Genomic DNA, 27,760 nt, shown 5'->3' with positions numbered 1-27,760 from the left:
ACTTCATGTGAACACAGAGAGCAGGTTCCCCTCAGTCTGTGCTTAAATCACTATGTCTGAGACAAAAGTCTTTATCAAGGGCTCAAAGCTATAAGTTTTTAAGTGGCATTTAAACGAAAAAGCCTCTAGTATGTTCTGGGTCAATTGCTCCATTCTTTAATGTCACTTTGATTCTAGAGAATACCATCTGAAGAACCCCAGTGTCGTTTAAATTTTGGAGAAGGAACCGCTCATGCAGCGCTGCTGGCAGTCCTTGCCCACAAAGGATTCTAAAGGGGGAATGAAAATGGAACAAACTCTGAGAAGCACTCTGTGTGAGGGTTAGTCTTTGGCACTCTTTTTGCATTAGCCATAGCCGAGAATGACCTCAGTGTACAATAGTGCAACTACAAAGCACTCCCATGTTTGTATGATGGCAACTCACATTGATCCACCCTTATATATGTGGATAACTGACATCTAATTATAAAAATGCTCACAGCATAACTAAAAATCTGTTTGTTTTAAATATTCTACTCCCTATATATAAAACATAAACATATTTATTCATCTGGAAGTCTTTGCTCTAGCCAAAAATGCTAACTAATGCTAATTACTTTCATTTAAATAAGGCATTATGAGGCAGAAAAGCTACAGTTGAAAAACCAATGCACCAACTTCCTGTGTCCTCTGAGAAGAGGCTACTAGATCACCTACAGTACGTGCGTCAGGTGAGGACAGCTGCCTTGTTATTTCACCATCACTCTCTGTCTTGTCTCTGCTAAATCGCATCAGTCTGCGATTGACCGAGTGCCACACTTCGGAAGGGGAGCCTGATATCTCTATCACTTGCAGACTTCTTACTTCTCCACTCTACCTTCCTCTCCAAAGGTCATATTTATACTTTTACTGCAGCACAAAATAAAAAAGTACACACTGCGCTGCAGAACTTTTTTCCGGCATGTTATCAGCCTCTTCTTTTGGATAAGGGGGGGGAATAAAAAGAGAGAAAAGAGCTCATGGAGTGCAGCGTGGAGTAACTATGAATCCTTGTAGATAAAAAAGTTGTTTTTGATTTGTGCTTCACTTATAAATGGAAAATGAATAACATTATCTCGGCAGCCCAGCAGGGAAGCTGGAGAACATGGTCATTTGTATGCTCCCAGAGAAAGTAATGACTGTTTTTTGCTTCTCTTCATAAAGGACCATCTGAGGTAAAATGAAAAAAGATGCCATGCTGGTCCTGATCGATGCAAAAATCTCTTGTGGGCGATCAGAGATGTCAAAATTCTTGCACACGGGTGCTGAAAATTCAGAACTATAGCCTTGATGTAACTGTAAAGCAAGATTCCTTATTTAGCTTTCAAATGTCTCACAGTTGAGCTGAGATCTTGTGTTTTGAGGTGTTGCTTAAGAAGATGCGCTCAAATGCTTTGTAGTGTTAAATGCAAATCAAAATTGGTGTATTTCTGGGACTATGGGCATCAAACATCAAAAACAGTCAATGCTGGTGGGGTGTTTTATCATTACCTTCTCAAATCAAAAGGATAACGTCATTGGAATGAATGCGGTGCAGACATTCAACCATAAAAAACCTCTGCTGAAAATCTGTCCATAACTCCCTTTTATCAAAATTAACTGTGTACTGAGCTCTGATTCACATTTCACGGGGTCTTAAAATATTCATGCCTCTCCGACTGGTTCCACGTTACAAAATAACAAGCAGAGATCTATGGTATTGTACAGGCAAACAGGATATGAAATGTAAGCTGAAATGCTCAAAAAAATCAAATAAAAGACATTTCACGACCGACAGAATCTGGGCACACAGCAGAAAAAACTAATAACTTCTTGATTACTTGTCCCACGTCCTCAATAACAGTCAGATTACTTGTTGTTTGTACACTTGTAGGCTTTGGCTTGTCTTTCTCTTTGTGTTTTATTAGAGCGAGGATAAAAAGGAAGGTTTCAAGGGCTCTCGTAGCAGAATGTAATACAGGCTGAGCACTGATCTGATCTCTCTTTGGCACATCTGGGTGACAGTTTCCCCCTCAACTGTAACTGCATTATTTCATTCTGTGTTTTGGTGTCTCATTGTTGCTACACACATATTTCTTGTAATATTTTTTCGTGAGCACAGATCTGAATGTTTACATGAGAGGGGGAAAGCAGGTAGAAATGTTCTAATATTATACTATGGTGAAAGCAAATAAAATCTCAGCTGAATGGTGAGTTACTTTTCTGCTGGCACTGCTTGAAAAGTTTTGTTGTTTGGCACACAGAGAGCTCGGAGGTTATTCCCCATGTGGAGTTTCCAAGGCTGACTCAAGGTCTCTGCATATTGTTTTCTTCAACCTGTAGGCAAGATAAGGGATGAGCTCCTCTCTGCAGTAAACTGTAAAGAGAGGCTAGCTTTTTTTTTCCAGACATTAAAAAGCTCAGTAGCTTTGTGGATTAGTGGCTTGACAGCAATTTAATTCAATTATTCAGGCTTGCAATGTGCTTGAAAGGAATTATTAGTATGTTCTTTCATTGATGTGATTCGGCTCTATTTAAGAGAAAAAAGCAAACAAATGGATTCTCTAACGATTAACCAAAACACTTTCTTTTATTCTGATGAACTATAAAACTCATTAACAGCTGCACTCATTGCTGGAATGTGTTTACTTATGATTGCCTTAACAGGGTTTGGCACACACAATTCTCTCTGTGCAGTAACATTACTTGTTGTTGTGACAGCAGCGGCAGCAGTGGCCTTAGTCGAAGTGGCATTTGTAGCCACAGCATTTTTTTGACAGCAGAAGTTGCAGCAGTAATGGAAGCAATCCGGAAAAAAAAACCCTGGTTATGATTGCAGTTTATGTCAGAGTGATTATTCCAAATTAAAGCCTTCAGATTGACACTTGCTAAATCTGGCTTTCCTTCTTTCAGCAGATCGATGCAATGAATCGACATAATTCTAATTGATGCAATTAATGAATCATTACCGCCGGAGCCATTTAGAGGTATTACTTCTCATAGTGCTTCACAGTGATATAATAAATGTCTGTAGGCAGCCTGACATGATGATGTTCACCAGCCTGAACCACTGCAGCAAAACATGTCTGACTACACGCCATGAAGACTGCTTTTAACCTGTTTGTTCTGTCGCTCCCCGTTACACGAATTATTCTGCAATTTTCACCTGAGTGCTGCACGCACACTGACAGTATGAATGTGCACAAACATGTATAGACCTTCTGCACTGCAAAGAACCCTTCATTGATGCATTCAGTGAGGAACAATGTGGACAAAGCCTATGTAATATTCTTTGTGCAAAATCATTCCTGACACAAGTACCAGCTCATTCAAACTCCAATGGGTTGATTTCTGTCAAGACTGTGCCAGAACTGTTCATTCAGTCAACGGTGTGATAACTTTAAAGGGCTTGTTTTCTAAAGTTTTCCCGGGTTAACCCCGACCACATTAAATCAAAACGCTGAATAAAATAATACAACATATAAAGCCCCTGATGTAAGAGAATCAACAGTCTGCAAGGTCTCAACAAACATCAGCGATACATTCATTTGAAAAGCTTTTAGTTAACAGGCTCTTTCATTGAATTACATGACACTGAAATAAAAGCAGTAAAGCCATTTACAATAAAACTCTTGGATACATTAAGTACAATAAAATATTAAATAAAAATACCTAAAGGGTGTTATAACATTCTTTTATTGACAGTGCTGTAATTAGTGTGTAGTTAAAAGTCAAGAAGCTCTACTGGCCAAGGTGTGAAACCCATTTTGACAAAGCTGATAAGTGCTCGTTAGCTTGAATTAAATATTCAGTGTTTCACTCTTTTTATAACCCTGGAGGGCAAACAACTGCATCATTGTGGACATTGACATACAGTGGTGTTCACAAGTATTAGAACACTATTAGGCATACTGAAAGGTTTCGATTGTTTTTGTTGAATTGGCCATAAAATGAATGAAATATCTACGAAGTCATCATAATGCTCTATAAACCATAGAACAGAGCCATCATAAGGAGATTTAGGTAGTTTTCCTTAAAAAAAAACAAGCTAGGCTTATCTCACAGTCAAAGTCACAATCATGTTCCTTCACAGAAGAAATCAAATTACTTGTGTGACCATGGTCAGGTGTTATTGCGGTTAAATTGGTGGTGATGCTAGAGCCTTAGGACACAGCTGTGTGGTTCTTTTGAATGTAAAAGGACTCTCCTGCTCATTAAGTGCTTGGTAACATCAGGGTTTTGTAACTGAGGCCACACCACAAATTGGTATAAATTCAGCCTCTGTAAGTAGTCTTGAACACATGTTGCTCTCTGAACATTGCAAAAGTGAAGAAGGAGCTAATGAATGGGCAACGGGTTCGAACAAAGGCCCTTTTTTAATGCTGGTTGGAGTTACCGCCGCATAGCCAAGGACTTGAGATACAGTCCAAATACCATAAAGTACACTTTAGACCGCCATGATGCCACCAATTCACACCAGAACTGAAAGGGGAGAGGTAAAAAAAAATTACTTTCAGACAGACAAATGAAGCATCTCAAAATGCCATTTCAGCCTCAGGAATAGGTGACTTAGTGAAAACTGATGGCATCATGGATAAGAAAGTATACCAAAACATTCTGGTGAGGCACAGAGTACCATCTGGGAGTCGTATCATTGGGACTGGATTTATTTTCAAAGAGGACAATAACTCTAAACATTCTTCTAACTATTGCCGGAACCACCTGCAACAGATGAATCTGCTGGAGCATTGAAAATGATGGACAGGAGCCCTCAAAGTCCAGACCTCAACACCATCGAGCAAATTTGAGGTGAGTTGGAAAATAACAGATCTGCTCAGACCAACCATCTGCATGTTTCATGAACATTATGAAATTAAATCATGTTTTGGAAGTAAAAAAAAAGGTCAATATATTCAAATCTGTCAGGCGTTCTAATACTGTTAGCCACCACTTCACATGTGTAAATACATTTGCACATGATTAGGAGAACCGATTTGGAAACAAACAAGAAACTCCCAACCTATCTCAAACAAGGCTAAACTTAAATCTAATCAAAGCAGTGAAATACTGCAGCTGAAGAAGAACCCAAACGATTACAGCTTTGGCTTTTGCAGCTGCGACTGAGGCTGAATTGTATTGCATCTACACTCTTCCCTGCTGCACAATAGGAGAGTCCTATCTTCAATTTGCTCAAAGCCATCCTGAGTCAATAATGGGGCAGATTCTGAATGTGTGTAGTGTTTAAAAAAAAAGAAAAAGAAGGAGACAATGCACATGCATGGCTGGCTCCATATCTCAGAGGAACAGAGTGCAGCCTGACAGACCTCCTCTCTCATGATCTATACACAGCCTGGTCTTTCTGTCCAGAGCCTTGACTGCAAACTTGTCAAAAATGGGCTGTTAGTGACATGAGCAGCTCCAGTTAGAGTATTGTAAATTAGATTTTTGTTGTTGCTTTAAAAGTAGTTTTGAGAACCTCCTGAGTAATGATTTTTGTGGAGCTCTGGAACAGTGCCAACCCATTTCTAGGAGACATTTTTGGAAACAGCTAAAAGGTCTGTGGCTGCAGGCTCCACGTAATGAAGTGGTGCATTTAAATGAGAGGCAGCTCAGGGACTGGGAGATACTCTTCACTCATATCAGTAAACATTGAAGGAAAGCTGAAGCCAGATGATGAAGAAAAATCGAAGAGAGGACAACTAAAAGAGGGGAGCGATCGCCCAGGGGAGGGAAGAGGAAGAAGGACAACCAGCTGGAGACTAGACCTGTGAAGCACCTGCAAATATTGGAAGTTTTAAGAGAGGATGAGATTAAAATAAATAGAAAGTAAAAAAGGCCACAAAGGAAAATGAGAAGATTGTGATGGACCCAGTGGATTTGTGGGGTATTGTGGTAGAAAGAGGATGATTCAGGTGCAAAGAAAAGCCTGATATAGTTGATGAAGATATAAATAGAAGCTTTGTTAAGAGGCTCATTTAAATTTCCTAATGAAGCACAAACACCAGAAGGATGAGGACTTCTTTTTAGATGCCAAGTGGCCTTAAGATCTGGGAAAAACACATGGTATTGTGTTGCCACAAAGAGCGAGTATCAATCTACAGCACATAATAATGGTAATAGTTATCTTCATGGTAACCTAATGATAAACAGGCTGTAGTGTTGTGCTGATGAGGAGAGAATAACTGCTGTTTTAGATGCAAGTATGGGTAGCCATCACAACAACTAATGTACCAACACACATACCCTACCTGCCAACATTGGACAGTGAAAAATAGGTAGATTTTCTGGAGTATCGTAAAATCAGCCTATACCCAGCAACCCTGTCCATATATGACTCTACACTGCAGATTAATATATTTAATAAACTGATATGTAAGTCAAATACATTAAATGTCTCTTAATTTCAAGGTTTGCAGTAAAATATAGCAAAGAAAACATACAAAACTTTAAAGATCCATGTGTGACAGTAGAGTGAGCCACTGCAGTGAGGAGTAAGGCACACATATGCTAAGTAGAGTGGTTTGCATTGTCACCATATTTTGATGTTAACACCATTATAATATTATTCAATCTACATCTCTATGTGCTTTTTTTAAGTCATTTACCTGGGTCCTTTAAATTATATTTATTACATACAGCTAAATGTTATATGACCTACAGTGACCTCTACATCCTCAGCCTCTGCTGCTTTCTGCTCTTTAATTTAAAGAAGGAAGAGATTTCCTCTGCATCTCCACCTGAGGTTATCGGGTAGAGTTTAGTGATTTCATAACTTCACCTGGGATATTGTGATAGTTATTGCTACGCTATTGCACGTCACAACTTAAGTTAGCTGATAAGAACAGGGCTAACCCACTTTAATGAGAGGTGGATAAAATCTTTAAACAGTGCAGAAGTTTGTTAAACTCATAACAATTCGTCTATATGCACGTAACCCATCAGATTGAATGAGCATGCAAGCCCCCCGTAGAAGTTGAGGGACACTCATTTGATTGACATCAACGTTAAATAGGGAGATTATCGAGAGAAATAACAACTCAGGAGTACAGCGGGAGAACAGGTTAAAAAGCGGTAGACTCCTGCCTAAATCGGGAGTGTTGGCAGGTCTGACATACAGAGTGAGAAAGCACAGGGGGCGTGAGCTATCCAAGCTAGAAGTTACAACCAATAAAGGACAAAGGTGAAAGAACTGAAAACAGATTTGTGATGATAGCATGCATGTAAATACATATTGTAAAAATTGAATAATGTTGATGAATTTTGACCTACAGTTTTGAGAATTTTTGGTGCTTCCAATTTAATGTTTACATGTTTAATAATTAAAATAAATTCCTCTCTTGTACATGGATGATACAAAGCTCCGTGCCACAATCCAATTAAGTCTGAGTCATCTGAAATGCATGTTTGTGTGATGGAAATCTTGACCAAACTTGTTTTGTACAAACCTGAAAAGAGAAAGACTTTCATCTTGTGGTCAAACCTTTGAATACACTCCTTTATTTTCCTTGAAAAGCCTGTCAGAGTGAGGCAGCAGCTGGGTGTAAAGAAACAGCTGTGCCTTGCAAAATAAGAAAAGAGAACTTTTCCTCTAAATTCTCACAGGATACAGCTGTCGAACGTTACTTGTTTTTCTCCTCTATTGATTGAAGAACAAGAGCTGTGCAGACAGGCTGGGCTTCCACACGTTGAATAAGAGAATACTGACTAACGATTCTGACCACAAACAGGTTACCTTTATTTCAATTTCACTAACGATTAACAAACTCAGACCAAAGTTCTGTCCATTCTGGTAACGCTTGGATTTGAAAAGACTGATTCACTTTAACAAGCATCTTACAGTCAGTACTTACCATAAACGTATAAACACAACTTTATAACCAATCCAGGGAGTACAGAGGAATATGTCCAGTTTCAATAGATCATCACAGGGTAAGGATCCCTATCAGTATGACTTTGTGAGGATTACACATTTTAATTTAAGGAAGAAAAAAGAACAGGCATGAAATGGGGCTAGACAGCATTAAAAGAGGGAGCAAAGAAATAAAAAAGATGTCTATGATTGAAACTAGGGAGTCTCGGGGCCCTCATCTTGAAAATTGTGGGTTTTTATCGTGCAGCTTAATGATGTTTTGGAGGAAATGGTGCTGCAAAAGCAGAAATGCATTGGGGCAGTCTTTGCCGATCAATCTATGGTAATGTTAATATTCTGAATTTAGTAAAAATACACTTCACAGTAAATAGAGAGAGAGCAAGATTAAAATATGGACACACTCCATTTTTTAGCTTGACTTAAGCCCAAAAGCCCTAACACTTTCCTATAACCCATAGTGAATGGGTTTCAGTGCTAGATTGCTTATAATTACCTCTATTCATGTCTGTCATTTTAACATATAACATCAAACTCATCTCTGGCACTATCCACTGGATTACTTGTCACGTCATCTATCTCGTCGTAGAGTTTTATTTATTTTCATTGAAGAATGGTGTGGATTTTGTTTGCATCATTTAAAGCTCCTGTGGGGAACTTTCTTTGTGTGTTGATTTTGGCACCCCATATGGACAAAGCTATACCCATCTACACTGACCATGTCCTGTACATTTGAAAATCATGTTTTCTAACAGGAAATCGCAACTTGCTTTATTTCCAATTCTTAACTTATTCTGGATATTCGCAAATGAATTGTCAGGTCCGACACCTACCCCCTCGCAGCAGTTGCTGACATCAAAAGTTACAATTTAGTAATGTTCAATGTTGTTGCTAATGCTCTACCTTGCTTTTATAGGCCATTAAGAAACATCACTGTACGAGTCAGGTTGTTTTGTAAAAAAAAACTCCTGACAGGAGCTTTAACTTTTGATGACTTAAATGAATCTAATGCATCTACAGTTTGGTCAAAGGATGCTATAGATTTGTTTAGCTGGCTTGTATTCCATGCAGAGGTAGTACATTTTAATTATTAATGCTTGTTTGCACTGGGCAAAAGACAATTTGAGAAAAGGTCCTGCATGAAACAGTAATTACTCATTGCAAAAGCTTAGAAAAAAAGCCAAATTTATTCTGAAAATAACTTGGGCCAATAGTGTAATAGAGCTTAAATAATCTACAGCGAGAGAATCTGCCTCTCTCATAATAATCTTGTGGTTATAATACATTAGCACCTCTGCAGACTCTTTCTTTCGGAATTCGTTAGTGCCAACGGCAAGACTTCACAGCTTTTATGCAGTGAGGCGCTCCTTATTTTCCCGTTTAAGTCCTGTGGGAAATAGAAGACAGCCAATACTGTGGGCACAGGCATTGCCTGTCTGTCTGCTGCACAACACTGTGCTGAAGCCTGCCGACAGAAATGTCTCAGAGCGGTTGTGCATTGGAGTAAACTACAGAGAAACAGTGAAATGAGGAACCACAGAGAGACAGAGATATACTTTGATGTTCCATTAAAGAAACTATTACTCTAAATCATTACTGAAACATCAGCAAGCTTAAGAACTGAACTTTGATGCACACAGACACAGACATGAGAACTTGAATGCCTCTTAATCAGACTCAAAGAGAGTGGATGCAAGATAAAAGCAAGACACTAGACGATGATATCACCACAACATTGCTCGCTTTACAAATCACATTTGTATATAAAATAATCAAATTCTCCTCACCGACTTAACTACCCGCCCATGTACATTCTGAAAAGCATCTGTATCATTTTCTTTAAGCGATATAACTCTGACTCAAACCTGCCACGCTGGAATCATCTCACACAACCAGCAAGTAAGTCGACCAGAGAGAGGGAGGGAAAGAGAGTGAGGTGTATTCCATGTATTCATTTTGTTACATTTCATGCCAATACAGCTCATTTGGACTGAATTGAATCCACAAACACAGAGAGAAAGCAAGAGAGAGAGTGAGAATTGGCCAGCAGGTGCGTGCATCACACAGTTGGCAGGGTATCATGTGCAGCAGAGTAATGAACAATGGCAGTGGAGAGCATTACATTCTACCTAGCACAGGGGGGTACGTGTTTGTGCGTGTTTGGGGATTTGATGGTTAGAAAAACAGAGTATTTGCTGCAGTGATATTGAATTTTGAAGGAATATATAGTGCAATTACTTTGTACAGGTCGACTGCAATCAATTGTTTTCACACTACTTGGTAACGACCTGTTGCCCCTGCAGCACAAGCGATGTGTTTTTCCAGGAGGCCCGACTGATGCAGTGGACAGTGGGAAATTTGCGTGCCGGTTTTGCCTCAGATTGCACTTTTTGATCCACGAAATCGAAAGAGACAAGGCCGATGGAGAGATATAGTGAGACAAATAGAAAGACATGGGGAGACAGAGAGAGGCACTGGCATTAGATGTCTACTCCACACAGCATGGCTGATTCGGTGTGTCAACGCCCACAGAGCCTGCCCATCCTCATAAAAACAGTGATTCTGCTCTGGCACACCATCAAAACAACATGACATTTAGGTTCTAAACTCTGGTATCACACCCCCATGCAGGCACAAAAGCAATATTGAAAAACAAAACAAAAACACTGCTTTAAGGATTATAGTGAAACTGATATAATAACCCTCTGTGACGGTTTGGAAAGTGCAGAGACCCGCCAGGAAGTTTTGATGACATTTACGCTCATATGTTGGTTCTGAATACACACACATGCACACGCACACCCACACAAGCAGATACTTTCTCTCCCCTCAAGCAGACTCAAAGAAAACCAAGCTGACACATGAAGTGTTACCCTAACATACATAAATATGTTAAGCAATTTCTGAACACAAAACAAATAATCCAGTATTGACGATCCTTTAATCACATTAGTGATAAAACTCCCATTATCTACTGATAGAGCTGGGCGATATTGAAAAAGATGTTATCACGATAAAGTCGATATCAATAATTATAACGTTAAATATGAAATCATTATTTTATTTAAATATAAAGGCAGATTTTTGGTCCTGAGTAAAAGTTGAAGAAACCAGATGATTTATTAGCTCGTATCTGGGATTTATCAAGTGAACATCCAGGGAACAGACATTGAGATTGTGAAATCTTACAAGTACCTGGGTGTTCACCTGAACAATAAACTGGACTGGTCAGACAACTGCAATGCACTATACAAGAAGGGACAAAGTTTCTGCTCTTTCTGCTCAGGAGACTCAGGTCTTTTGGTGTGGAGGGGGCTCTTCTGAAGTCCTTCTTTGACTCTGTGGTGGCATCAGCCATCTTCTTTGGAGTGGTCTGCTGGGGAAGCAGCATCTCTGCTGCTGACAGAAAGAAGCTGAACAGACTGGTGAAGAAGGCCAGCTCTGTCCTGGGCTGCCTGCTGGACCCTGTGGAGGTGGTGGATGACAGGAGGATGATAGCAAAGCTATCTTCTCTGATGGAAAACACCTCTCACCCCCTCCTGAAGACCATAACAACATTAAGTAGCTTGTTCAGTGACAGACTTCTTCACGCGCGGTGTCTCACAAAGAGATACCGCAGGTCTTTTCTTCCTGCAGTGGTCAGACTCTATAACCAATAATATATATATATGTTGTAAGATATGCTTATTTTTACCTCTTTAATTTAATTGCTAATAACTTTTTAATAATTGATATTTTATAGGCTTTTGTTCGCTTTATAGTTTATACTCTTTTGCACTGTCTACTTTGCTGATGTGACACTTGAATTTCTCCGTATGTGGTACGATTAAAGGACTATCTTATCTTATCTTATCTTAGTTCTCTGATAAGCTTCTTGAATCCCTCATTTTTGACAGTTCAAACAGTAGGGCTGTCAACGAATATATATTCAAATATTTAAAAAAAAATGAGATTCGATAGTGAAAATCCATATTCGACTATGGAAAAAAAACACATCAGCAACTGCTTTGCGAGTGGGTGCACTGCATGACAGGTCGGGGACAGGTCACCGGAGACACACATGCACAGCGTGACGCCGATGGCAGAGAGAAATGCAGAGAAATGCAGAGAAATGCAGAGAAATGATTCATGCACTGATGGTCTCTGCTTGTTTGATTATTTACTGTTTCATGTCAAAGCAAAGTTGTTGTTCCGTGTTTATCACAGCACAGCTCGCTAGGAGTGTTCAATGTTTGTTCTATATACTGTAAAACTTCAATTAATATTAATAATATTTCGCTTCAATCACTGAATGAAGCCTGCCTATATTAGGGACAAGAGTCGGGACCTTTAATTGCTTGCACAAGTCTTGCTCAGCACTCACAAAGCGCATTGCGCACAGAGAGGGCGGGGGAAGCGAGAGTTCTACGGTCTGAAAAGTGTTACGGTATAGGCCATTAGGTCATTTACTTCTTTTGTAATGTGTAGGTATGTTTTCGGCATGTTAAATCTGAAACAAAAAATACCTATACAAGTAGTTATGTCTCCTTGTATTAGTTTGACCACCTGTTATTGACATAATGCGCAAATATAGGTATTCGAATGGTTCGAACCTATGTTTTTTTTAGAGGGAATATTTGAACGTCATTTTGGAGCAATTTTGACAGCCCTAGCTAACAGTGAGCAGATCTTTGGTGTAAGATGAGATTTTTGTGAAGTTCTAGTTTGTAGTGCAGTGAATACATCACGGTTATTCAGTGTTCAGTTGTTCTATGGTCACGGTGGACATTAAACATGTTCTACAGGCTTAGCAGATGTTGTCTCCGTGCTCTTCCTTTACCCACATCCTGAAAGTATCTTGTATGAAGTGTGTTAAGTCAATAGTTAACGCAGAAATCAGCACATTGTCGGACTAACGACTCTGCTTTGAGCAGGTAGGTTTTGAGTTTTCTGCAGTGTCCCTGTCACTCGTTTCAGCTATGTTTACATTCTGCTCCAAGCGTCTTAAAGCCCGCCTACCTCTTACCCTACAACGTGATACTGCCCTCTCCTTCTTCTGTTAATGTTGGGTGGCACATTAGCGCCTCCCCACCCACCCCCCACCCTTTCCAGTGGTTGAGGGGTGTAATTACAGGTGTAAATACATCTAATTTTTATCACACATTTGTTATATTTATATTAACAAAAATTATATCACGTTAATTATCAAATTATCGCCCAGCCCTATCAACTGATAATACATTAATCAAACAACTGACAAATGAAGGAAAAAATGACTATAGGGTTATTCCCCCCACAGCCTACCCAACCCTTACCTTTACATAAGCCACACAGTGCTGTCAGGGCACAAATGCACATCACCCGTATATCATCCTTTTCCCACAGTAACCGCACAGGGACCAGAGACTCAAATAAAACTTATTTGGTTCCTCTGTGAAACAATGACTGAAGATTTACTCCAACAAAATCTAATTCCAGACAGTGGGTGAAACTATATTTCACCATTCCAGCTTCTGCTTTTTGGTCCGGAGTATCATACTCCATTACCTAGCTCCCTTTTTCTTTTTTTGAGTGTCTGCCACACGCCCTCACAGGCATTCTGCTATCACCACATGTCTCACTGCTACTCATTTCTTTCTCCCCCCCCAATGGGAAATTGTCAATTATCTCAATTCTTTTTAACCTTCTTTCCTTTTTATCATCCAGATTCATCCTCGCTTCACTTGCAGACTTATAGAAATATATAGCCACAATTTGGAATATGTGCCTCTTACATCAAAACGGAGAGAAGCTTCACTCCAGAATTTCTTCAGGTGGAAAAATCACATCTGCAAAGGCGACAGACATCTTGTGGGCTGCGGTGTCAGGCACCCAAAACCATGGAGAGGTACTGTAGGCTGGCTTGGATGATGTAAGATGCTTGTTTTTAAAGGAACCACATTATGAAATAGCTACACCCTTCTTTCAGGCTCGAGGACCCGGGTGACTTAATGTCACATCTCACATGCGCTGAGATGACAAGCTGCCATATGGCATCAGACTTTCGGTAACAGACAGCCGTCTTAGAAACTTGTGCCTGTGGCTAAGTCTAGCTCGACTCCTCTGATGCAATTACTGATTAGCAGAACGGGGGGGAGCTTTAGTTCTTCCCATTAATCTAGTGGTCTGTCGGAGAGAGAAAATGATGAGATGTCTCTGTGGCTTAGTGAAATTAGGGAAGGAGAGATAAACAGAAGAAAATCAGTAAAGGGTTTTTCGTTGGAAAGTGATCACAAACGAGGGATATGAAAGAAAATGTGTCTCAATGGGAGGAAGACGGAATTTTAAGTTTTGCTCCTTCGTCTTGTGTCTCTGGGTGATTGTCTAGAATATTCAAGTGTGTTGTGTGAGCAGAATACTGAACCTAAATTACCAAGACTTGAGATTGATTCACTATCTACAAATTCACCCAAGCAATTAAGAGTAAATGTCTGTTAGGGGCCCATTACACCTAATACACACTTTCTTTCTTGAATGAACAATAGTTTCGGACAGTTGGAACAACAGTAAATATCCAGATCAATACTAAATGGACTCCAAATCAGCAGAATGAGTCTTTTAGACGGGGCCCCGATGTGAAGGCACATGGATACAGATTTATATAATAGGTCTGGACAGCAAAGTGCTTTTCATAATGACACACGTCTAATCTTATCAAAATTCCCATAAACCCATGTGACAACTGTTCACGATGATAAGAGACTAAAAACATCTGGCTTTGCACTCCAGACTTAGATTTATCTCTGACATATAAAGAAAGCAAAGATAAGCCCAAAATTAATTCTGAAAACCTCTTTTTTAGAAAATCCTCTTTATTCGAGGTGGGGAGAAGTGTAGTGGGAATATGCAGAACCTCCTACGCATATTTCTGAGGAGTAATCCAGAAGGCTGTTCACTGGCGTGTGTAGCACTCCGGCAGCTCCACAAAGACGCATGCAAATGAAGTTAAGTCTCAAGTGGAGCAACAGGGGGAGAGGGGACCAAACAGCGACTCACTGTCAACCGCAAAACACAAATATGGAAAAGCCGAGTCTGGAAAGCATTCTGGTATTCCAGGGAGCTAACATGCTGCTGAGAGGACAATAAGTCAGCACCGCTTCTCTCTCTAGCTCCCACTTACTATTCTTCACCTCTTCTCACATTTGTGTTTCTTTCCGCCCATACAGAGACCGTGTTACACAACAGCTCATTTAATTAAGACAACTCCACCATCTCAAAAACCGAAGCTAGAGTGGGTACGATAAAAGTCAACTACCTCCATTATTGTAAAATATAACAACCTTCCTTGAGACCCCAAAATAACAGCTTATTATTCCAGTCTATTCCTAACACTACTCTGTAAACACAAGCGTCTGCCAGTGTATTAGGAAGCCATGCATGCCCCACTTAAGCTACAAGAAATGGAGGAGGCCACACTTCTGCAATCCTGCAACACAAACAGGATTGCCTGGAGCTGTTGTGTCAGGCTCTCTGATGCTCAGCTTTGATGTACAACGGTCTCACAACATTGGAGTTCAACTAAAAGACATAGCTTTATCTGGTTACAGCCCCACACGGAGTGATTTGGATAGTTGTTAGGTATGCGAGACACCTTTTTGAGTAAAAAGGTTGTGCAGACAGTAGAACTTACATTGCCAAGGTTGATGAATCCATGTTCTGTGGCGATGCGGTCCGCCTCCTCTGGCGCCCCCTTAATCTGGACAGCCCAAGTGTTGGTGTAGACCTCGGCAGCATCAATCAACTTCAGCTCTGCTGTCAGGAAGACAAGGACTGCCCATAAGTGCAGCAGGACCACCCTGGCATCCATGAAAAGGAGAACACTTCCTGGGCGGTCTATCTGTCCGTCTGTTTGTCTATCGCTGCTTCACAGGCCGAGCGGGGCTGCAAAGTGGAACAGTGACCTGGAGATGAAAAGAAAAGGACAGAGACGCTTATTTCATAAACATGGCCTTCTTAACTGGGTCACTCTTGGGCCTGAATTACCTCCTGCAGATACTATTCAGAGACAAGGAACCCAAAAACAGCAGCAAAAACAAAAGCACACCCACAGCTTTATCATGCATCATCATACACTCACCGTCAACTGTCAACCCGGAGAGAGAGAGAGAAGAAATATGTCGACATAAATGTGGTAAGCATAAGTATCAGGTCAAAACAGATAACGGCCCTGGCAAATTCTAAAATATTTTCCCATCCCACCTCGTCTTTCCGCCCTGAGATGGTAATGTATGATAATGATAGTCACAAGGCATGGTGCCTCAATACAACACGAGCTTGAGCTAACCAGTGCTTTGCATGTAGCAGATTATAGGAAGCATTGGCATCTAAGGAGAGCATCAGTATCACTCAGACACTGCTCATACTTTATATATTTTATTCAAACCACTTACTTACTAGGTCTGAGAAGGTTCTGCTCTATATTCTAATTGAATAGTAAAATAACAAATGTGGTAAAAAAAAAAGGACCATTATTTCAGAAGACATTCAAAAGGAAAGAAGATTCCCAGACTGGGACATTCTGCCGGCTTAACATTCTTTTGAGTTGGAGGAAAGAAGCCCGTAAGTCACACATAAAACGGAAAGCTTTGTGTGAGTAAACTGACTCTGGGTGAGAAAAAGATCAGAAGGTGTGGGAATCTGCTAAGTGTATATGCTCCTCATAGGAAAGATGAGAAGACAGGAAGTGAAGTGAAGCTCGTCTAAATGCCTGTTCAGTCCACAGGCGTGGTATCAGCTGCACTTTCAACCAAAGTGAGAGGAATTAGAAGCAGATTTGGAATCCACTGTGAGCTTTTTTAAATTGAACACACTTAAGTCAGGTGTGTTCACATACTTTCTCTCCTCTGACATTGATGGTGAGCCTGTCAGTAAGTCTAGCACTTCGATCATGAGAAAACGCATCTGGCTGGACTTAGCTCTGAGTAAGTCAGCCTGAATGAGCACTGAAACAGACCGAGCACATGCATGCTTGTTTAAAAGATGATCCTTTTATTTTGACAAATAAAGGGGTTTCACTTGCTCCAGCCTTACATCATACTCGCAGCTATGCTCACAAGACGACTCATGATCTAGTTTGCAAATTGTCTTGATCTTTGCTCAGCAGTTTTGGGCTTCTAAGAAGATAAACCCTTTTGAATGTCTAATAACCATGTGTGGTTTTTTCCTTCTGTGGCCACCCACAGGACAAATTAACATCTTTATCCCCGCTCCCTGAGGGCCCTGAGAAATGCAGAATCAGCAGTGTTATGTTCACTCTGTCAAAGTGGTTCAAATTGTGGAGGGTAATGAACATCGCAGGCTTTAGCAGCTGCTATGGGGCCTCAGACTTTCAGTCTTGTTAATGGATTTTTGAAAACAATGGGGGCCTATTTCTTCTGCAAGGTAAGGGAAATCTGCGGAGGAGCAGGCTGTGTCACAGACCGGCTGAGGGTTCACAGGCAGTAAAGGTGACAAAGAAAACGCATCAATTTTCACACCAATTTAAGGGGGGGTATTCTGGTTATTCAACCTCCAAACACCACTGCACTGGTAAGAAAGATGGCATATTTTGAAAGACAAACAAATCAAAACAACTAAACCAATCACTCAGCGCACCAAGAGAATACCACTGCTAAGTTTGAAGGGGGAATAAATGAACCCATGACTAATCTGACCACTAATCTGATAACTCAAGAGTAAAGAGCTATTAATTTCGACCAAGTAATTTAGTCATAAGAGCACGGGTATACAATAGCACTGTGACTGTTAACTAGATGTTTCACTTCAGGTGTTCTGATTATCATGAAAGTTAGGATGGGTCTGCGTCTTGATTGGTACCTCAGGATCACTCAGGGCTAGTAGCCTGTAATGTGTACATAAACAAAGTAGTAAGCATCCCAGTCAATGAAAATTAAATAAAATAATACATCGATATTACATTTGATTGAGTTGGAGTTGTAGGGATGTTATAGCTGTGCGGACACTCACTACAGCCACCGTCTTATATGTCTTCAATTACATGCACTATTAATGTACCTTTTTAAAGCCCCAGTGAGTAACTCTCTGTTTATGCTGATTTCGGTGCTCCCTGTGGACAGAGCAGTCCTTCTTACATCCTTATCGATTTGTCCTGAGCACATGTCAGTAATACAATCTTACTATTCTTTCATTTTAGTCAATATTTGCTGATGAAAAAGTAAAATAGGGTGTTCATCTGACACCTGCCTTCTTGCAGAAGCAACAGGCACTAAAAATTACTATATAGAAATATCAAACTTGTAGTTGATAGTCTTGTTTACCTTCAGTCGAAGGTCATAAAACCGCATAACTGTTAGTTTCAACCTGTTTCATAACCAGTCAAAACCAAGCAACAACCTCCGATCTCAAAATATATGAAGCCCATGCTGAAGTGTTATAAACTGCAGTTCATTGAGCATCCGCTTGAGGCTGGCTTCAGAAACACCGGACACCACATAGAAACCCATTCAAAAAAGACAATCTTTGTAGCAATAATAAACATGTTTACAGCCTGGTACAAAAAAAAAACGGCTTCAGCCTGAATAACTAATTTCTGTATCAGCACACACTGCACAGGGGGTGGGTTTTTCTATAACGCGACAGTTCAGAAGATATTAAGATTACAAGTTTTGCCCATTTAAGGACATGACTGACTTGATTGACAGGCAGGAACACTGTAGCTGTTGGCGAGGAGGCTCAAAACCCGCCTCTTTACCTCTTCAGCATTACCAATACGGATCCCTCTGACGATTGGCTTCAAAACAGCACTTCAGAAACAGATGGGTGATGTCACGGATAATACGTCCATTAATTATACAGTCTATTGTCAAAGCTCTTCACAGGGCTTTAAGTAAATTGTGCATACATGTTTTTCCAAGAGGGCTATGCATAGGTACTCTTCAGCTAATTACCAAACACACTTGACATTTAGACATAGTTAACATATTAAAGTGCAGACCAGTGTCTTTTCAGCTTTGGTGCTCTACTGCACATGACTCAAGCAACACTAAGTCAAAGCCTGAGCTTGTTGTGTAGGACAAACTTTGTGATGACACATTTCTAGTTAACCCTTGCCCTGTTTAGCGCAGTATATACTCTATATGAAAGGTTTTTGTATCCGTGTAAAATATGAACTAGGGCTGCAAAATTCTGTGAATTTTCAAAGTTGGAAACTTTTAATGGGAATTAACGGGAATTTATGGGAATGAACGGGAATAAACCAGCAATTTACTAAATTGAAGGTTGGCTCTTAACAGGGAACTTAAATACACTTGGGGAAAATACATTTTAGCATAATCCTGACTAAAACAACCAGATTTCATGCGAGTACAATTGAATATCTATGCTACTCCTCAATCACATGCACATAGCACACTGCTTACTGCAGGACTATTGAGACCACGCCCCCTACATGCACTGTGCATTCCTCCTTCACATACACAGATGATTTCTAGAATCCTGAAGAGGCTAGGCTTGAGAACTTTGAGGGAAGATGCTTTCTTATTTGCATGTTGAACGGGATTTTTTTGGAGGGAGAGGGGCTCTTTTCATTTAACAGTGACATATCACGCTTTTTTCATCAATATATATTGGTCTAAGAGGTCCCCAAAGCCTGTCTTTAAAGTTTATGCTCAAAAAAACACTTTGAAATCAGATTTTGGCATGCCTGAAAAGCCCTCTTCTTCAGCCCTCCTCAGAACAGTCTGTTTTCTCTTTGACCACGCCCCCTCTCTGCTCTCCGGCACGTTGATCTAATGTTTACATGTTGGCTGAATATACACGGCTGCTCACGGATCGCGTTACTTCAACCCTCTGAATCTGATCCAGAATCTGATCCTGACGGAGAGGCGCCTGCAGCAGGTCCTTTCTGAAGGATTGGTCACAGATTTAGTGTTTCTTGTTGTTTTATTTATCAGTATGTCGACGTGTGTCTTGGTACACAGCTACGAACATGTAGCTATGTGGCTATGCTAACTAGCGCTAGCACTTTTCAATGACAAATAAAAATCATCCCCTAGATGTTCAAATCTGCAGACGTGGGGAGTAAAACCGACCTTTGTGTTTATTAAGACAGCCTACAACTAGCATGCCTCCCTCTTAAGCTCCTTGTTAGCACACATGTGTGCAGGGAATGAAAAACAGAGGAGGGGTTGAGTTGTATTTTATACAGTCTATGGGCTGAACAAGCTCCGAGCTCTGACTCCGTTACAGACCGGATATTGTTGTGATGTAACAAAAACACGGAAGTCTGAAACGGCTCGTTTCACACACATTTACAGAAAGGTGTAGAAATCAGAACAGGGGCAGAATGGATTTTTTTCATTCTCGGGGGGTTTGTAGACATGCCAGGGACACATATTTCAGGTAGAGAACCATTAAAAAGTCGATTTTGCATGATATGTCACCTTTAACATTTTAAATGGGACTTTGTTGGGATTGCATTTTTGTTCATTTTTGAATGGGTTGGGTCGGGGGGGATGAGTAATATTTAACTCAACATTCATGTTTTTGTTCTTCAATGAAAGAATTGATTATTCAAAAAAATATTTAACACTTGATAAAGTTCAACTTACAAATAAATCTGTTTTAATTGTGTTATTTTGGATGGATGTCTGCTTATAACAAAACATACTTATGCTTGGATATGATACCTTTCCATTAAATTACCCTCAATTCCCATTTATTCCCATAGAAAGTTTCCAATTTGGAATATTTCCAAAATTCCCCAGCTTAACTTCCCATGGAAATTTACCAGAAATTTTCCACCCCTGTGCAACCGTAATATGAACACATATTTGGATATTATGATAGGCCCATTCTCTGTCCAATATTATCAGCTATAACATCTATCAGTCAGTAGCCCATAAATCTACACTAGGACTGAGAACATTTCAGCCTTTAAGCACTTTTGGAGAATAGTGCTGTGGTTTGTCAACATTGCTCAGGGTTAGATTGTTTAAAACTTCTCCCAAGGAAAAAAAATCTCCTCTCAGCCAGCTGTCAGTATTGATTTTTTCCTGTGAAGACGGGTCCAGTCAATTTAACTAGCCCTCTCATGCAGACTTGGAAAATGAAACTAATTTGAAAAATGCCTTCCTGTTGGCGGTGGGTAATTTATAACCTAACAATGTTTTTGGTTTGTAGGTAAGCTTTTGAAGTTCTACATAAGATCCATTGTCTAAAACAAGCACACAACATTTCAGAAAATTTGACATCACAGCGGATGGCCTTGCCCTTATCCCGCCCAAACAATTATCCTCTGCTTCTGGGGAGTAACCATTCAAGGAGGAGAAGCTTACCGATACATCTGTGGTTTCAATGATACATTAAGGAGTGGGTGTGATGCAGCCACAGCAGGAGAGGTGGTGGAAAACATGACCAGGAGCTGTCACTCTTCCTGTGGAGCAATTCTTCTAAGCTCATTAGATGCTGTGCAAGAGTCACAAAAACTGGAGCAGGGGGTCTGCTGTCACTTAGAGGGCTAAAACTGGGAGGAATATATAGAGGAAGAGGAGGAGTAAGAGTGGGGGGATCCCTCCTCCGTGTTGCAGCAATGCAGAAAATAATGAGCACATGAGAGCATAACACCCAAAACACCTAGTCTACAAACACAGCCTGGAGAGGAGTTAACTAGAGGCTGCTTACTCTTACATGATACATCAAAGGGGCAAAACTTCCACTTTAAAACAAAAGAGACTTCAGGTCTTTACAATACAGACTACAATAAAGAAATAAGTTGCATAACCTCTCAGGATCAGTAGTACACTCCAGTAAGTGCTCAAGTCAAAATGCAGGGATGGGTAAGTGACATGAGGTATTCTAAAATAACATGACAGCTTTTAAATTATTAATTCAGCACCTTCTGTTTCGAGCTATTGACAGAACTCTAAGTTTAGTTCAGCATGTCATAGTGATAAGGACAGAGAGAAATTTGATATAAGATTCTTGTTCTTCAGCTCAAGAAATGCTACCTCACTCACAGAGCAGCAGCAAAGACAACAGGTTGCTCCTCTCAAAACACAGAGCTGGAAAAATTCTAAATGAGCAGTCCTCTCCTCGACTTCAAAACAAAGCCGAGGTGCCCTTGAGGAGCGCACTTCACCCTCAAAGTGCTCCAGTGGAGCTGCTCAGCGGACAACAGGACGAGATTGTGTACAGACTAGCCACAAAGTGAGTCCTGTCCTGCGACGCCCCCTCACTACTCACAATTCAGCAATGATTCACACACTGAGAATTTCTTACGGTCTTGAAATCACCATTGAGGCCCGGGGCAACAGCCTTTATACACTGCTATAGATGCTCTACTGACTCTGAGCTTTGAGCAACACGAGATGTAAAGATCTGCAAATGAGTGAGACAACACAGAACTTGAGGATGGGTTGGCAGGATATGGAGGGGGAGGAGGAGGAGAAGGAGGGGGAGGTGTCAAAGACAATAACATCACTATGAATAATGTATCAATATGTTCTGCTCACAGGTTGTTTGTAAGCTACTTGATACAATGGTCTTAACTGGATCATAGGATTCAGATACAGCCTGAAAACACATCAGCAGGATAGATAACTGGCGAATGATTACAGATGCACTGATAGTGAGAATCAGGGCCGATACAAGGATGAAGAATAACAACTTAGCCGATAGCTCATTTTGATATGATGTTTTTGTATTGCTGTGTGTCTCTTTTCAAATGATCAAGGAGATTTGATGTAGGTGTCTTGTTCCTTGTATGACACCAGTTTAGCTCAGTTGGCTGGGCCCCATATGCAAAGACTACAGTCTTCACTGCACTGGTCGTTAGAGTATCTGGTGCATGTTACGGTGGCCCTGAGAGCTCACAGCACTGCAACTTAAAGGTGACATATCATGCAAAATTGACTTTTTAATGTTTCTCTACCTGAAATATGTGTCCCTGGCATGTCTACAAACCCCCCGAGAATGAAAAAAATCCATTCTGCCCCTGTTTTGATTTCTACACCTTTCTGTAAATGTGTCTGAAACGAGCCGTTTCAGACTTCCGTGTTTTTGTTACGTCACAACAATATCCGGTCTGTCACGGAGTCAGAGCTTGGAGCTTGTTCAGCCCATAGACTGTATAAAATAATACTGAATCCCTCCCCCGTTTTTCATTACCTGCACAAATGTGTGCTAACAAGGAGCTTAGGAGGGAGGCATGCTAGTTGTAGGCTGTCTTAATAAACACAAAGGTCGGTTTTACTCCCCACGTCTGCAGATTTGAAGATCTAGTGGATGATTTTTATTTATCATGGATAAGTGCTAGCGCTAGCATAGCCACATAGCTACATGTTCGTAGCTGTGTACCAAGACACACGTCTACATACTGACAAATAAAACAACAAGAAACACTAAATCTTTGACCAATCCTTCAGAAAGGTCCTGCTACAGGCGCCTCTCCGTCAGTATCAGATTCAGAGGGTTGAAGTAACGCGATCTCTGAGCAGCCGTGTATATTCAGCCAACATGTAAACATTAGATCAACGTGCTGGAGAGCCGAGGCACATCCACTTCCGGAGGGGGCGTGGTCAGAGGGAAAACAGAGTGTTCTGAGGAGGACTGAAGAAAAGGACTTTTCAGGCATGCCAAAATCTGATTTCAAAGTGTTTTTTTGAGCATAAACTTTAAAGACATGTTTTGGGGACCTCTTAGACCAATATATATTGATGAAAAAAGCGTGATATGTCACCTTTAAGAAAACACATGCAAAAAGACAAAACACAAGCAAATTAAGAGACAATCTTCATCAATTTGACAAAACATGCGCAGCATTTAGAAAATGCGCTGCAAAGACCACAACACAACACATTAGAAAAACTTAGAAACAGAAGTGTTTCCAGAGGACACTTAAAAGTGATGCACACGTCCGGACAAGCTTGTTGTGGACAGTGATCTGCTGTTAAACACTGCAATAGGTTGAATCATTTGATTACAATGTCAAAACCACTTACTTTTTTATCTAATTTTCAACACCACTGACGGTAAGAGAACATTAATAGCGCTTTGACTAAAATTCTGCTTCTACAACAAGCGTGTCCGGACGTGTGCATCACTTTTAACTGTCCTCTGGAAACACTTCCATTGTGTTGTGGTCTTTGCAGCGCGTTTTTCTAATGTGTTGTGTTGTGGTCTTTGCAGCGCATGTGTTGTCAACTTGATGAAGATGTTTTCTTAATTTGCTTGTGTTGTGTCTTTTTGCATGTGTTTTCTTAAGTTGCAGTGTTGTGAGCTCTCGGGCCACCATAGCATGTGACTTCCTACACTTTTGAAACATTTCTTAGAAACTGCATTTTGCTAATCTCTCTCAGAGGGTGTAATACTCCCACACTGCCAACACTTCTTGTCATGTCTGACTAGGGTTGCAAAATTCCAGGAATTTTCAAAGTTGGAAACTTTCCATGGTAATTAACAGGAATTTATGGGAATAAACATGAATAAACCAGGAATTTACTAAATTGAAGGTTGGCTCTTAATAGGGAACTTAAATATTGTGAGGGAAAATATATTTAAGCATAATTCTGACTAAAACAACCAGATTTCATGCAAGTACAGTTGAATATCTATGCTATTCCTCAATCACAAGCACATAGCATACTGCTTACTGCAGGGCTATTGAGACCATGCCCCCCTTCATGCACTGTGCATTCCTCCATCACATGCACAGATGATTTCTAGAATCCTGCAGAGGCTAGGCTTGAGAAGCTTGAGGGAAGATGCTTTTTTATTTGCATGTTGAATGGGATTTTTTGTGGGAGGGAGAGGGGCTCTTCTCATTTAACATTTTGAATGGGACTTCGTTGGGATTGCATTTTTGTTAATTATTGAATGGGTTGGGTCGGGGGGATGAGTAATATTTAACTCAACATTCATACTTTTGTTTTTCAATGAAATAATTGATTGTCCAAAAAAATCTTTAAGACTTAATAAAGTTCTATTTACAAATAAATCTGTTTTGATTGTATTATTTTTGATGGATGTCTGCTTATACCAAAACAAATATTTATGCTTGTATATGATACCTTTCCATCAAATTACTCTCAATTCCCAGTTAATTCCCATGGAAAGTTTCCAATTTGGAATATTTCCAAAATTCCCCAGCTTAACTTCCCATGGAAATTTACCGGAAACTTTCAGGAAATCTTCCATCCTTTTGCAACTCGATGTCTCACCATGAAAACATATGAGTTTGACCAACAGGTGACTTCTTCTTCCCAATAAACTTCTCTCTGAATCATCAGTTGGGTATATTTGATTCTCAGTAAATTGATGCAACAAGACAGAGAAACATCAGCGGCTGACATTGGTGGTGGCATATTATTTGCCGATGGAATGATGTCTGTCAACAGGGCAAAGATCTGTGTGATGGCTGTATGAATTTACGTAACGCTATTGGGGGTTTAAAGATTCCCTGATCTGAATCGGTAACAGATTTTGACATTAAAGATCAAAGTTCACCAGTACAGGGTGACCTGCATGGTCCAGTTTCAAAGTTGTAAACTGGTTTTTGCTGTTTTCTTCTGCAGACAAGCAGCAGCACAAGCAACTCCAAATATGAATCACTCTTTCCAGCCTTAACTGGGCTGAGTCTACATTATCACAACATCTATAGCCTGTTGTATTAAGTTGTTGTCTGGTGTGTGGGCTTTGTGACAGAGTTGATATGCTAAATCAGAGAGTTACCAAGCAGACAGCATTAAATCAAGTGGCAGAAGTGGCTCTCAAATTAAGAAAAAAGTGAAATAAGCACTTTCAAATGAAGAGCAAGTTCCAGAAACAACCAATGCCTATTGTTTTGTTCAATTCATTTGTGAGAATCACATAATGAGTAGAAAAACACTTACTTGAACTGTCAAATTGTTTTATCATTACAAATTTAACACAACAGCATTGCTCCCCCGACTGACGGGCTGTGCCATTCAGTGTTTGTTTCCATCTACTTTTATGTTTAATAGGCTTTCAATTTTTTAACCTTGGGGAAATAAATTCATTGTTTTAAATGCTGGCAGGGATTTGCAAAGCAAATAAAGGTAGAAGTACAGAAAGGATCATATTTATGTGTTAGCTAGGCATTTATTCCCAACCACGTCATTGTGAGACAACAATGGACATAGGTGTGTGGTGGAGACCTTTGTTTGTTTATTGTTGTTTACGTTTACAGTGAGACTAGTCTTTTGTCACTTTGTAAAGTACTTAACTCAAGGATATTCTATGTTGAAAGACATATTGATGTTTCTTTCAATTACATAACGTGAAAAATTACTTTGGAACCAAGTTGAATTGAATCATACTGAATCGAATTCAACCGGGCAACATTTTTCTGTTTTTTAATTATTTTGAAGTACATGTTTTACAACCCCATGTCCAAAAAAGCTGACACTGTGTAAGAATAGAATTTGCTGTTTTGCAAATCATTTAGACTCTGTTTTTTTTAATTGAAAATAGTGTAAAGATCAAATGTTAAATATTAAAATTGAATATTTTGATTATCTATGAAAATTGTATGCTAATTTTAAATTTCATGCCAGAAACACATTTCAAAAAAGTTAGGAAAGGGATAATAAAGCACTGAAACAGTTTTGTAAATCACCTGGAGGACTACCCCTCAAATAAATGGGTTAATTGTAACAGGCTAGTAACGTGGCTGATATAAAGAGGGCATTCCAGAGAGGCTGAGTCTCTCAGGAGTAAAGATGGGAAGAGGTTCACCACTCTGTGAGTGACTGCTTAGCATAAAGTTCAACAATTTCAGAGAAATATCTCCCTGCATAAAACTGCAGAATTTGGGGATATCTTTTTTTTGCAGTAGATCTTATCATTAAAAGATTCAAAGTATTTGAATTAAGCTCTGTACAAAAGGTGCAACGCTAAAAACCAATACTGGGTAGCCATGCTATTCTATCCCTCAGGCAGCACTGCTTTAAAAGCAGACTCTGTAGTGGAAATCACTGCATGAGCTCAAAATAACTTCCAAAAATCATTGTCTGTGAACACAGTTTGTTGCTACATCTACAAATGAAGGTTAAAACTGTAGCATGCAAAGAAGAAACGATTACATGATCGAGAAACACTGCAGACTTCTCTAGTCCCGAGTCTATTTAATTTAGACTGAGATGTGATATATAAGAGTTTGGAAATCATGGATAATTCTTACACTGGGCTTGCTATCAGCACACAGTTCAAAAACCAGCCTCTGATATAGTATGGGGATGCATAAGTGCTCCGGGAATGTAGCTTACACATCTGGGAAGGCTCCATTAATACTGCTCAATACAGGTTTGGGAACATATGCTGCCCTCCAGACAATGTTTTTTTCAGGGCAGAAGACCATACATATTTCAGCAAGACAATGCCACAGTCTGCATGTATTACAACAGGGCTCTGTAGTAGAAGAATCCTAGAGCTAAACGGGCCTGCCTGATTTCCCAACTTGTCAATGACTGAAAACTTTTGGTGCACCATGAAACAAGAAAAAGATTAACAAGATCCCGAACTGTTGAGCATCTGAAATTCTATTATCAGGCATTGAGGGGAACACATTTCAGTAGCAAAACACCACAAACTGGTCTCCTCAAGTCCCACACATTTAAAGACTGTTGCCAAAAGAGGCTATGCAACACAATGGTAAACATGCCCTATCCCAACTTTTTAACACTGTGTTGCTGGTGTCAAATTTAAAAAGAGCATATACTTTTCATAAAACAACAACATGTTTCAGTTTCAACCATAGACTGTATAAAATATGGACGTAGGATCCGTGAGGTCACCCATCTGTTTCTGAAGCGCTGTTTCTGAAGCGCTGTTTTGAGGCCAATATGGCGGAGGCAGCCATACTAGTGCTGTCGAACAATTGTGAGGCAAAGAGGTGTCTTT

General features: G+C 40.0%; 1 protein-coding gene across 1 annotated transcript in view; it reads right to left on the bottom strand.

Annotated features, from left to right (window-relative positions):
• Positions 1–27,760, bottom strand: part of furinb (furin (paired basic amino acid cleaving enzyme) b) — a 98,139-nt gene that overhangs the window by 66,916 nt on the left and 3,463 nt on the right. The window contains exon 2 of the mRNA XM_034684833.1: positions 15,513–15,783. Within this exon, the coding sequence (XP_034540724.1) occupies positions 15,513–15,689 (177 nt within the window). The 5' untranslated portion in view covers positions 15,690–15,783. The remainder of the gene's footprint in view (positions 1–15,512; positions 15,784–27,760) is intronic.

Source organism: Notolabrus celidotus, chromosome 6, assembly GCF_009762535.1.
Source record: "Notolabrus celidotus isolate fNotCel1 chromosome 6, fNotCel1.pri, whole genome shotgun sequence".
In the NCBI taxonomy this organism is placed as follows: Eukaryota; Metazoa; Chordata; class Actinopteri; order Labriformes; family Labridae; genus Notolabrus; species Notolabrus celidotus.
The sequence above is the reverse complement of the archived record's forward strand: the minus strand, read 5'-3'. Positions and strand labels throughout refer to the sequence as shown.